This window comes from Anabrus simplex, chromosome 1, assembly GCF_040414725.1.
Source record: "Anabrus simplex isolate iqAnaSimp1 chromosome 1, ASM4041472v1, whole genome shotgun sequence".
NCBI classification, from domain to species: domain Eukaryota; kingdom Metazoa; phylum Arthropoda; class Insecta; order Orthoptera; family Tettigoniidae; genus Anabrus; species Anabrus simplex.
Window position 1 is genome coordinate 1359000383 of NC_090265.1, and position 14180 is coordinate 1359014562.

Here is a 14180-nt window from a genome sequence, read left to right on the forward strand (position 1 = left end):
GTTATACCTGAAATCTGTGGTAAATCTTTTCCACACTGATTTCCTTCTTGATATTCTCATTTCTTACTCTGTCTTTTCTAGTCTTCCCTATCATATTTCTTACAAATTTCATTTCACGGGCCTGGGTTTTATTCTTTTGTCCTTTTGTCAATGTCCAAATCTCTGCTACATATGTATTGTGCAGTAGTACATCTTCTACGTCACCTCTTTACACCTCATTGGTTCTTCCTTCACACCAAGTTTCTGACACTCAGGTAGAATGCATTTCCCTGTTGAATCATTTTACCGATCTCCATGTCCAGCCCTGCATCGTACATCAATTCGCTTCCCAAGTACTTTTAAAGGTTTTGTCCAATTATTTTTATAATTCCCTTCCCTTCCCTTCCCTTCCCTTCCCTTCCCTTCCCTTCCCTTCCCTTCCCTTCCCTTCCCTTCCCTTCCCTTCCCTTCCCTTCCCTTCCCTTCCCTTCCCTTCCCCCTCTATTCAATGTCATTGTCTTACTCCTTTCCCACAGATAATTTCAGAGAGTTATAATTTTCAATAATCTCAATCAACATCTCGAGGTGTCCTTGTACTTCCTCTCTGTCTGCTCCCCACATCACAATATCATTTACAAACAGCATTACCTTCAGCTATCTGTTTTCATATTTTTACCTTTGTCTCCTTTTCAGTTTCATCGCTAACTGTTATGAATAACAGTGGTGACAGCACACTTCTTTGGCATCCACTTTCATTCCAAAACCACTCTGCCCTTTCCACATATCTACTGATTCTGCTGCAACAATTTTTGTGCATTGCTTGCAAATATTCTATCATTTGTTTGCCAAATCCTTTATATTACGGTACATTTCTTTCCATACCTTTGGGGTATGAGTCCACTATCCTAAGCCTTTTCTAAATCTAGGAATATCATCACCATATCTCTTTCATATTTCCAATGTTTTTCTATTAAATGCCTCATACTAAAGTTGGGGTCTAAGTGTTGAGCGTCTATTTTGAATGCCTTAGTGCTTATACTTGCTTCTGTTTTATCCCTATTGCATACTTGCCATGATTTCTTCTAATTTTTCATTGCTTCCTTTACCTTCCTATTCCTCCAGGGGGTCTCTTTTTCTTCACGCTTTCACCTACAGATTAGGAATTGGTGATACTGTATTGTCGAAAATTATTTTTTATACTTTATGATGTAAATTGGTCATTCTTGTATACCATGTCAGATGCATAGATGGTAACATTTTACAGGCATGTTTTTTTTTTTTTTCATCAGAGTGATTAGTTTTTGTATGGAATTTGGTTTTAATCAATGCTGAGATGTTATGACCATTCTAAGTTTTCTTTGACTGCAGATCTGGAGAACTTCGCTGTCTTCCTAATATTCACTATTTTCAGTTCTATTTAAAGGACCCCATGTTTGGCTTTGGAGGTACTCGAACCATCAGTATTCTTAGGGAATTTCAATTAAATGTCTAAATTGCCACTAGCTTTTTAGAGCATAATGCTTGTAGACTGTATGAATATAGTGATAGCCTTATATCAGTAGCCATGATAAGGATGTAGTGTTTTAACAACAGAGCATGCTACAAAAAAAATTCTCATCAAGTTTTCCATACGGCACAGCCTCCAACTTTCTTTGTTAATTTATCAAAACTGTTGAAGTCATTGGAGTCCCAAGAATAATGTATTAAACATTAAATTTTGAAGTAGTGAAGATAATGAGTTGTAGCTCTTCAGCCTTCTTATGAAGGTATGTAATAAATATTTCCTGATATTTTCTCTGTATCATTTTTTTAAGTATTTTAGATAGCCTACTGAATCCTGCTTTCTTTCTCTCATTTTAGCAATGGCATAAGAGCAGCTTTGACAGCAGATCTCAGATATTATAGCTGAACATGGTTTCTCTTCTAATGTTTTATAGTTCTACCCAGAGCCAAAATTATGGGCTTCATATACACATTGGAGCTCTGTGGGACTTGGATTGCACCAGTGAATCTTCAATAGGTTAGGATGTCATTGAATATATATTGAGCTCCCTCTAGGTTAGGGTTTAAAGCTATTATATCAAATTGTCAGCAATGTATGATAATATGTACAAAGTGTGTTCTTTTATAATAGCATACAATATTGTAGAAATGTTCTATATTGTTTGTAACTAAAATAAATTGTTTTATATAAGTAGGTTGTGCAGTTTAGACTATTTTTCTAAAGAAACCTGCTGTTGTGCTTCATTATTGAATAAATAATATTTGCTTAACACCATTTTCTGTTTAAATTGTTTATGAGAAACAGGAGTCAAAGGGAGGAGAAAATAATTTCAGAGAGTTATTACCATGTGATTTGGTTGCTTCCTATAACTTTTCTCTCCTGTTTCAATATTATATTCAATAATCTGGAAGAAATCATGAGAAATCTGCATGCTAAGTTTCAAGGTATATCAGCAAGTCTCATTAGTAGTGGAGAGAAGAAAAGTTGTATATCACCGGGCGAGCTGGCCGTGCGGTTAGGGGCACGCAGCTGTAAGCTTGCATCCGGGAGATAGTGGGTTTGAGCCCCACTGTCAGCAGCTCTGAAGATGGTTATCTATGGTTTCCCATTTTCACACCACTTTAATTAAAGCCACGGCCGCTTCCTTCCCACTCCTAGTCCTTTCCTATCCCATCGTCGCCATGAGATCTGCCTGTGTCGTTGCAACGCAAAGCCAATTGTAAAAAACAAAAAAAACTAAAAATGTTGTATATCCTGCTGGGAAAGAAGAAGAGAACCTATTTCATCCAGCACCCATTTCTTTGTGTTTTTTTAAAAATCCATTATGAATCCTCTTTTACTGGTACATACTGTAATTGTGGGGAAAATAAGAAACCAAGACATTGTAGCGATATCTATTTTCTTCTGTTTGTGCCTATGCCATGCTCAAGAAATATAAAATTATTTTGGCTGTACATTTTCTGTAAACAAAATGGCAAACAATTTTCTCTTTGAATGCAATTCTTGAGATCTTGGTTTTATGTGTTTATTCTGAAGCTTGTTGAGATTCAAGATTTCGCTAACATCGAACTTTTCATCTTGGTAATGTTGAAGGGCTGCTTCAAGAAGGTTAGTCAGAAGGGAATTTGGAATTAAACAAGAAACAAACATTGCAGTTTAAAACTAGGACTCGATAACCTATATGTTTGTTTATTGTTTCGGGTCTTTGGGCCTGCTGAGGACCACGGGGTTCATCTTGACTTTTGTCTAGGGCCTTGTGCTTCTTCTCAGCCCATAATGCTTTATTTTCTGGCTGTATACTAGCTTTCTCTCCTCCGTGCCCATGGATCTGATGATCCCTATGCTTATTGGTGAGGGACATTGGGAAGATACCGTGGAGAATGATTTGTCAGAATTGGGATCAGTCATGTATTCTTTCTTTCTTTCTTTCTTTCTTTCTTTCTTTCTTTCTTTCTAAAGTTTGTTGCTACAATTTGTGGATTGCAGGTGGAGAAAGAACAAGCCCCTCATATACAAAAGTGTCCCCATCTCTGTTGATTAAATATAAGTTACTGTACATAATAAAATCTGTATATGTTATATATATGTTGTTTATTGTTTCGGGTCTTTTGGCCTGCTGAGGACCACAGGGTTCATCTTGACTTTTGTCTAGGGCCTTGTGCTTCTTCTCAGCCCATAATGCTTCATTTTCTGGCTGTATACTAGCTTTCTCTCCTCCGTCCCCATGGATCTGGTGATCCCTATGCTTATGGTCTAATGCACGGGTGTCAAACCTTGTCTGCTGTAAGTGCAGTGCCCTTGCTAGAAATACTTGTGCACGCGACCCAACTCAGTCACTTTGTACTTCACCACATTGCTGACCCAAAGCTGTGCACACCTACCGACAGGCTCCAGTTACCCAATTTGGTCTGTTACAAGTAATGGTTGAAACATGCAGCTACATAGGCTGTGGCATATGGATTGACACAGTAATTTGCACACTTGAACATTTGTGTACATTTGTATCAACATGGTTGCTTGAAGAGATGCTATGTTTATCAAAACCTATTTTATTTTGTTGAAGTTTATAAGACGTGATGTTTTGCTGCAGAAGTGATATAGTAGGGGCATATTATTTGGCATTATTCTGCTTCATAATTGTTCATAGGAGAGTTGAGCATGTTAAGCCCTTAAAATAATAAATGCCTTTTATTTTGTACTTTCTTGCTTAAAAGAAATTATTTAATTATTTAAAGAAAATATTTATTTTTCTGGTGTACAGTGATTACAAAGCATATTGTTTCATGCATTTGATGCATATGCCATGTTGAACACATTCAATTATGGATGTCCTTACATGAATTAATATATACATTTGTTGTACAGAGTACTATAGTTATGAACGTGTAATATATACCCCTCTAGGCTTGCACTATCTGGTAACATCTTGGGCTAGTGCTCGTAACATCTGTTTTTCATGCACACACAACTGTCTATCAGCTTGTGACCTTGACTTGCCTGGTCTAATGGAATCTCCAGCTGCTCTAAGTCTGTATTTCACTGCGGTGATCCACTTGTTCTTGGAAGCCTTCCCTGTTCTTGTCATGGCAAGGATCCTGTTAGTGAGTCTGCAGGGGTTCTTGTGGGTGAAGTGTCCATGGAAGGCTAGATGCCTTTTCATTATGGATGTTATTAGGTCTTGATAGTGTTTGGAGAGTTCATTGTTGTGTCTGATCCTGTAAGTGCCATCCTCTTCTCCTATGAGTCCTGGTAGCCTCCTTAGGATTTTCCTTTTCTTGAGTTCTAGTTTCCTGAGTGCGCCCTTTATATTTATCAAGAGACATTCAGAGGTATAGAGTACAGAGGGTCTTGCTACTGAGTTGTAATGCTTGAAATTGAAGTTCTTTGAGATGTACTTGGAGGTGTAAATTCTCCTACGGGAGTGGTAGGTCCTCACCAGCTTGGCATATCTGGTATCTGTCGACAGGGTTTTGCTATCATTTGCTGAAATCCACTCTCCTAGATACCTCTCTTTACGAACTTTACATATGGCAGTGTCTTTTAGTGGGAATGCAGTAAGTCCCTTTGTTGCCATTTGTAATAGTTGTAATAATAAGTATTTATTTATTTATTTATTTATTTATTTATTTATTTATTTATTTATTTATTTATTTATTTATTTATTTATTTATTTATTTATTTATTTATTTTTATTTATTTATTTATTTATTTAATTAATTTATTATCATTATAGACTGTTATGCCTTTCAGCATTCAGTCTGCAAGCCTTTGTGAATTTTCTAAACGTCGCCACAGTCCTCTATTTGCAACTAGTGCTGTGGCCTCATTTAGTTCTATACCTCTTATCTTTAAATCATAGGAACTGAATCTAACCATCATCTTCTTGGTCTCACTCTACTTCTCTTACCCTCCATAAGAGAGTCCATTATTCTCCTAGGTAACCTATATTCCTCCATTCGCCTCGCATGACCCCAACACCGAAGCTGGTTTATGCGTACAGCTTCATCCATAGAGTTCATTCCTAACTTAGCCTTTATCTCCTCATTCTGAGAACCCTCCTGCCATTGTTACCACCTGTTTGTACCAGCAATCATTCTCACTACTTACATATCTGTTACTTCTAACTTATGAATAAGATATCCTGAGTCCACCCAGATTTCACTTCCGTAAAGCAAAGTTGGTCTGAAAACAGACCGATGTAAAGATAGTTTCTTTCGGGAGCTGACTTCATTCTTGCAGAATACTGTTGATCACAACTGCGAGCTCACTGCATTAGTTTTACTGCACCTTGATTCAATCTTACTTATTATATTACCATCCTGGGAGAACCCACAACCTAAATACATGAAATTATCTACCTGATCCAGCTTTGTATCACCAATCTGACATTCAATTTTGTTGAATTTCTTACCTACTGGCGTCAGTTTAAAGGCCAATTTTCATACCAAACTCATTGGACCTATTTTCAAGTTCCAATATATTAGAGTGCAGGCTTTCAGCACATTCTGCCATTAAGACCAAGTTGTCAGTTTTTTTTTTTTTGCTTGTTGTTTTACGTCGCACTGACACAGATAGGTCTACATAAAAGCATTTTCATGGTCCGTATCGCACTTCAATAGATTCACAATTAAGTATTTATTATTTTCCACCTCGTCGATACAATGACTGCTTAAGGCAATTTAATTGTTAAAAGTTGTAGGTTTCGTATTTTATCAACATCTTCAGCCACATAACACTGTTTAGATGAAAAATATATAAAATTGACAAAGCAATGCTTAAGAGGAAGTGTCCTTAAAATTAACATAAGATTGACAACATTAAAAACAAACAAAAACTCAAGAGAAAATATATAAATTATTACTACAATTGAAAGCAGTTGTCAAGGAAACACTTGTACAATATTCCATAGAGAATATGTCCTAAATGAATATTCTTTTCTTAATAATTCATGAAAAAAAGGTCAAATTATAAATTATACAGTTTATAAGTAATTGTTGAAATGAAGAAAACCAGATATCACAATGTGGTTCTTATTATTACTAATAATAATAATATTACTAATATTACTAATAAGAAGAACCACATTGTGATATCTGGTTTTCTTCATTTCAACAATTACTTATAAACTGTATAATTTATAATTTGACCTTTTTTCATGAATTATTAAGAAAAGAATATTCATTTAGGACATATTCTCTATGGAATATTGTACAAGTGTTTCCTTGACAACTGCTTTCAATTGTAGTAATAATTTATATATTTTCTCTTGAGTTTTTGTTTGTTTTCAATGTTGTCAAATCTTATGTTAATTTTAAGGACACTTCCTCTTAAGCATTGCTTTGTCAATTTTATATATTTTTCATCTAAACAGTGTTATGTGGCTGAAGATGTTGATAAAATACGAAACATGTACCACTTTTAACAATTAAATTGCCTTAAGCAATCATTGTATCGACTAGGTGGAAAATAATAAATACTTAATTTTGAATCAACAGATAGGTCTTACGGCGACGATGGGACAGGAAAGGGCTAGGAGTGGGAAGGAAGTGGCCGTGGCCTTAATTAAGGTACAGCCCCAGCATTTGCCTGGTGTGAAAATGGGAAACCACGGAAAACCATTTTCAGGGCTGCCGACAGTGGGATTCGAACCTACTGTCTCCCGAATACTGGATACTGGCCGCACTTAAGCGACTGCAGCTGAATCCCTCCCTGGCACTTTATACCTTGCAGCAGATGGTCCATGTAAAGTAAGAATGGCAAAGTTGAAAGATTACAGCCTTTCTAACCCCTGTAAGTACCCTGAACACATTCTACCATCAATTCTCACTGAAGCCCAGTTGTCAATATAAATGCCTTTGGTACTCTGTCATATGCCTTCTCCGTATCTACGAAACATAAACACAACTGTCTATTCCTCTCGTAGCATTTTTCAATTACTTGGCGCATACTGAAAATCTGATCCTGATAGCCACTCTGTGGTCTGAAACCACACTTGTTTTCATCCAACTTCCTGTCTGCACCGGCCCTTGTTTGGAGCCATTTCTGATAAGCCTTCTTTTTATGTTTACAAGCTGCTCTCACTTCATCATTCCACCAAGATGTACACTTTTTCCCATCTTTACACACAGTCATTCCTAGGCATTCCCTTGCTGTTTCTACTACAGCATCCCACCTGCTTACTGTCCATTGATTGAAACTTCTCACTAATCATATCCATGTACTTCTGTCTAATTTTCTTGTCCTGGAGATTTTCTACCCTTATTCATTTGCAGACAGATTTCACTTTCTCTATCCTAGAGATACTTAGTTCACTACAGATCAGATAGTGGTGTGTATCATTGAAAAATCCCTGGAAAACTCGTACATTCCTATCAGACTTCCTGAATTTGAAGTCTGTTAAGATATAGGGTAGGATCTGGTACCCCTAGCCTCCCATGTGTAGTGGTGAATAGCCTTATGCTTGAAGAATGTATTCGTAACTGCTAAACCCATACTAGCACAGAAGTCCAACAAACGCTTCCCATTCCTATTAGCTTCCATATCTTCCCCACGTTTACCAATCACCCTTTCCTATCCTTCAGTTCTATTTCCAACTCTCACATTGAAATTGCCCATTAGCACTATCCTATCCTTGCTGTTGACCCTGACTACGATGTCACTCAATGCTTCATGAAACTTGTCAACTTCATCCACATCTGCCCTCTCTCATGGTGAATACACTGAGACAGTTCTCATCCTAATTTCTCCAACTGCCAAATCTACCCACCTCATTCGCTCATTTATATGCCTAACAGAAACTATGTTGCATGCAGTGGTATTCCTGATAAACATTCCTACCCCGTACTGTGCCCTTCCCTTTCTTAACACCAGTCAAGTACACTTTATAATGACCTATTTCTTCCTCGTTATCTCCCCTTACCCGAACATCATTTACTCCTAGCATATCCAGATGCATCCCCTTTGCTGACTCAACCAGTTCTACTTTCTTTCTTCCATAAGCCCCATTAATATTGATAGCTCCCCATCGAATTCCATTTTGTTTCCAAGGAGTCCATCGCCTGTCAAATGGGAGTGGGATTCCGTTACTCCCATATGTGCAAGGCTTGCTTAAAAGGTTCTGAGCTGAGTAAATTCATGAAGCAGGGTGCTATCGTACTTATACATAGTCCAAGTGAGGATCTCTCCTCTAATGGATTAGGGACCACTGGTGGATTGTATAGTCCTAGCTGCCTGAGCATAAAGAGGGCTGTGACTCAGAATATGTCCGAGATGCCCACTCCCATTCCATAGCAACTGGTATCCCGACTCTCAGTACCACTTACTAGGCCACTCAGCCATTGCCCATGGTTCATGAACTAGGACGTGACTACAGTAACCCACACCTTGAACCATTTATGTATTTACTTGACTCGGCCTCCCGTCCCAGCTTGAACTGCTCCAGAGCCTTCTCCCCCTCGCCTTTTATAGCCGAGCGGCTTGGCGCGTGTAAGAGGGAAAAAGCACTGGCGCAGCCGCGCTGAGACGTGAGGCTACGAGTCGTAGGATCCCGGAAGGGTGATCCCACCGTGCTGAATTTTATTTAAATTTAATTACATAGATCAGCGACACACTTTGTACAAAAATAAGACCCAAAAAGCAAAAGAGAATACAAACAGAATCATACATATGATTAAGCACAATGTTTCCTTTATGGTACCCTGCGCTGTCCTGCCATCTTCCGGGGGCTGCGTCGTGAGGATGGAGTTGGTCCCGCCGTTCTGAGCCATCTGCATCATAGAGGGATGTGTAAAACCATCTTGTTGTCGCGTGCTGTGCGTGCTGGTAGTGGACTCCTCCGGGCCAGTGGGGGTCTGCCCGGTGGTGGAGTCACCGTCGCCGCATCTATGGTTGAGGAGCTGCTGGTGCTGTGGCTGCGGTCGCTCCTCTTCCGGCCCGCCCGCCGCGACCCCTCCCCCTGGTTGCTGGGGTGCGGCTGACTGGTGCCTGCGGTTGAGGTTGAAACTAGAAGCCCTGGGGCAACTCGGCGATCTCGTCGCCGGTTGCTTGGTCGAGTTGGATCGCCGCACTCCAACCACTGGATAGGGCGATGTAGAGTAGATTCGCCCGGTTGAAGGCGTATTTTCTTTGGGGATGGTCCAGTGAGTGCCACGCTGAGAGGAGCCAAATAGTGGTGGTCGCAACGTGGTGATCCCGTCCAGCTGGGATACTGGGTAGCAGCGCTTCCAAGGCCATGGCAGTCTGGAACACTCGGTAGTCGGGGGGCACTTCCAGTCCTTTCGGGTAATTGTGTGGACATAGGGAGCGAAAATTGAGATCCTCCGCTTCGGAGCCTCCGCCCCCATCGTCCGATGCGCGATCCTCGGCTAAAAAATGCTGAGTTAAGGCTTGCATGCTAACTGCCAACTGGTTTACCACTGCTGATAACTCTTGCAGTGTATTTATTTTGTATTCTTTTTCCAATTTCCTCAGTAATCTTTCCATCTTCTGTGATCACACTTCCCAAGTACTTGAAACTTTAATCCACTTGCAGAATTTTACCATTCAGTTTTATCTTTCCTCTTCCTTCCTTCCTTCCTTCCTTCCTTCCTTCCTTCCTTCCTTCCTTCCTTCCTTCCTTGCCCTTGTCATCACTATTGTTTTGCTTTTCTCTGTGCTTACTTTCGTCCCATGATTGCATACATCTAGTTGTTTTTGCACTTCCGTTTCATCTCACCCCATAGCACTATATCATCTGCAAACAACATGGCTTTTGTTGCCTGTCTTCCCAATCTCTGTTTAATGTTCCTATGAATTTCATCCTTGGCTATGATGAATCTAGCTAGAAAAGAGAAGTAGGTAAAAACTCTAAAAGACATGAATTTCACCCATTCTAGCAGAAAAGCATGGTTACTTATTCGGAAATTAGATTCCACATCCATAGCACCAAAGCAACATTCCCCGATCAAGGTAGAAGCAATAGCAAATCACCTCATTTCTACCTCTAAAACAACAAGGAATAAACTGACCACGAAAGGGGTTAAAACTGAGCTTAAAGAGGCAAAATGAGAAATCCAAAACCGCATGCGACCTATTCACAACCTTTCACTTCATAAGAGGTCGACGAGGGATTAAAATCACTCCGAAATGGCAAGGCTGCAGGACTAGATGGAATCTACCCAGAACTATTTAACGCTAAGAATTTCATTCTTCGAGTTCCGTATTGAATCAAGATTCACAATAAACAAAGAAAATAACAAGATCCACCTTTTCAATACTATATAATTATCATGTAATATATAGTATTGAAAAGGTGGATCTTATTATTTTGTTTGTTTATTGTCTACCCAGAACTACTAAAAAGCTGTGGTCTAGCTACAAGAAGATTGCTTGCTGCATTCTTCAGCTCCATATTTCAATCAGGAAGACTTCCCCCAATCTTCAAGAAGTAAAAAATTATTGCCCTTCTGAAACTAGGAAAGGATCCAACTCTCCCACAAAGCTGTCGACCTATAGTTCTACTCTGTGTCAGCTACAAGTTATTAGAAAGACTGATACTGAACCGAATAGCACCGGCCGTCAAAGCATTCCTTCCAGTTGAGCAAGCAGGATTTCGACCCGGCTGTGACTGCAGTGACCAAGTACTGTCCTTGACCACATATCTGGAGATTGGTTTTCAGAAGAAATTGAAAAGCGTCTCTGTCTTCTTAGATCTTACAGCTGCATATGACACAGTCTGCAGGGAAGGTCTTATGCTTAAACTGATTAAAGCTGTTCCTTGCATAAAAGTTACTACACTAATTGACAGAATGTTAAGCAACCGACTATTTCAAGTTCACTCAGAACACAACAGAAGCAAATTCCACAGAATCAACAGTGGTCTGCCTCAAGGGTTGGTCGGTTCTATCTCTTACTCTCTTCAACTTATACATCCACGACCTGCCTGAAACCGTGTCCTGAAAGTTCGTATATGCAAATGATATTTGCCTTACAATTCAACAACCAAACTTCGCAGAAGCTGAAATAGTTGTTAACCGAGACCTTGAACTGTTGGATGGCTACTTTCAAAGACAGTATCTTCATCCCAACCCACAGAAAACAGTGACATCTACATTCCATCTGAACAACGCAGAAGCAAACTACCATCCAAGGGTATTTCCCTAGTACGCCTCTTCAGTGATGCCTAGGCCATCTATGACAGCTGTTGGCATAGCTGTGGAGAATCAAACCAGCGTTTGGGCTGAATACCCAACATACATACAAGGGTATTCTTCAAGGGTCATGAACTACAATATTGTGCCAATCCCAGTTACTTAGGAGTAACATTGGATAGGTCTCATACATACAAAAATCATCTGCAGAAAACCGCCAACAACTAAAATGCCATAATAACATTCTCGAACGACTGGCTGGAACTTCTTGGGGAGCAGATGGAATCACATTACGGACAACATCTTTGGCCTTGGTCTATTCTGCAGCAGAATACTGCTCTGGTGTCTGGCTTAACAGTGCTCACACACAGCTAGTAGATTTACAACTCCCTGAAGATGGTTTTCCGTGGTTTCCCATTTTCACACCAGGCATAAGACCTATCTGTGTCGGTGCGACATAAAGCAAAAAGCACCAAAAAAAAAAAAAAAAAATTACAACTTCGCCAAACCACGCGGATCATAACTAGTACACTTCATGCTACACCGATCCAATGGTTACCGGTACTCAGCAGTATACTACCTCCACATATCAGGAGACAGAAGGACCTTTTTCAGCTATGGATCAGAATGTTGAAGAATGAACATCTACCTGTTCATGAGGATATCAGACAGAAATGCACACACCTTAAGTCTCACCAGCCTGCTTGGAAGACTGCCGTGAAGATAACATCCAGCGACTTCAACCCCACCTCTAAATGGTCAACAGAGTGGTCTTTATCCCTACCTTGGACAATAGTGGATATTAATAACCCATCCACAAAACTAGCAGGCTTCGATCTGCCACACTGCACTTGGAGTAGACTAAATCACATGAGACATGGAGTAGGTATAACAGCATCTACTTTACACACCTGGGGCTAGTCAGTTTCTCCATATTATGACTGTGGGGAGGTTTGCCAAACAGTGAAACATGCAATGCAGGAATGTCCACTCCGTGCTTTCACTGGCATCATGGAAGACATCAACTCAGCAACACCCGAAGCATTGAAGTGGGTGGCGAGTTTGGACATTCGAATTTAGCGAGATGTACATCACTCGCACTCAATGTGTATATATGAACTGTTGGAGTGATGTAAATATATTGTGTTTTCTTCTTGTTCTTTCAAATTTTGTAAATCTCTTTGACTGTATAGAAATTATAATTTGTATTTGCTTTGTACTTCTCTTTCACTGGTTGTGTAAATAGTTTATGGGTTGTCATCATTCATCATATGCCTAATAATAATAATAATAATAATAATAATAATAATAATAATAATAATAATAATGAATAGTATGAGGGATAGTACACTTCCCTATTGGTCTTTTTTCCTATACCAGCCTTTACACTACTAACACAATTTTTGTACATAACTTTTATCATTTGCACTTCCACTCTGTTAACTTGTCTGGGCACACTGTCATAAGCTTGTATATATGATGTATAAAACCAATGCAATGTTGTGCAACATACAGTAATAGTCCAGAACAATGCATCTTGTCACTAGAATTGTATAGAAAATTCCTTTCATTGTAAATAGGCTACTGGAGACCCTTGAAATTACGAGAAAACATGTTGTGTCATATTCTTCTAGAAGCCTCTCCAGGCAGTGTATAGGATATAAAGAAGCAGTCTTGGAAGTTGAATTGAGTTGTTTAGCAAGACTTGTAGTGGAAGTATTTAGCCGAGTGTGTGAACCCATGTTGCGATTTTGTTGGATTTTTAGTTGGTTGACATGCAAGTGTTGCAGTCTTCTTCTTCTTCTTCTTCTTCTTCTTAGTGTTTTGTTCAAGAGGGCAGTTATTAGAGAGAGAGAGAGAGAGAGAGAGAGAGAGAGTGTGTGTGTGTGTGTGTGTGTGTGTGCGTGTGTGCATGTGTGTGTGTGTGTGTCTTTGTGGTTACAGCATGCTCGGCAGGCGTCCGTGATGAGCTGCCGAAGCTGGTCACAGTTTTCTGGTGCATGAGTGTAAAAGTCGTTCTTCAAATGTCCCCACAAGAAGAAGTCTAACGGCGTTAAATCCGGTGATCTGGTGGGCCATGAAACAGGGCCTCCTCATCATATCCATTTCCCTTGCAGTTCCTCGTTCAGATGGTTATGAATGGGCAAAGTCGAATGTGGTGGAGCTCCATCCTGTTGCAGCCACATCGTCAAACGATCGTGCTAGGGCAATCCTCCATCAGCAGTGGGAGTTCCTGACGCAGAAAGTGCCGGTAGCATGGGCACGTTCAATGGCCCTGAAAGAAATAAGGTCCAATCAGGCGATCCCCCAAGATTCCCCACCAAACATTCACTCCCCATCCTACTTGATGGGCTGCCTGTCACACCCAGGGAGGATTGTCTGGACTCCAGTAGTGCATGTTGTGGCAATTGATGTTTCCATTATTGTGGAAGCGCGATTCTTCCAAGAACAAGATATGCAATACGAGTGCTGCATCACTGTCCAGCCTGCCTAATAGCCACCGAAGGAACTCCATTCCACCTTCGAAATCCCACCAATGGAGCTCTTGGTGTAACTCAAGATGGTATGGG

General features: G+C 39.9%; 1 protein-coding gene across 8 annotated transcripts in view; it reads left to right on the top strand.

The window, feature by feature from the left end:
• Window positions 1-14180, top strand: part of LOC136858342 (transcription factor SPT20 homolog) — a 615333-nt gene that overhangs the window by 421927 nt on the left and 179226 nt on the right. The window contains exon 15 of one of the 8 annotated variants that reach the window (XM_068225495.1): window positions 1840-2257. The exons of 6 other annotated variants lie outside the window; for them this stretch is intronic. In XM_068225495.1, coding sequence (XP_068081596.1) covers window positions 1840-1884 — 45 coding nt within the window. In that variant the 3' untranslated portion in view covers window positions 1885-2257. Of the gene's footprint in view, window positions 1-1839; window positions 2258-14180 lie in introns of those variants that run through there. One more of the 8 variants, XM_067137813.2, reaches the window with a different exon arrangement.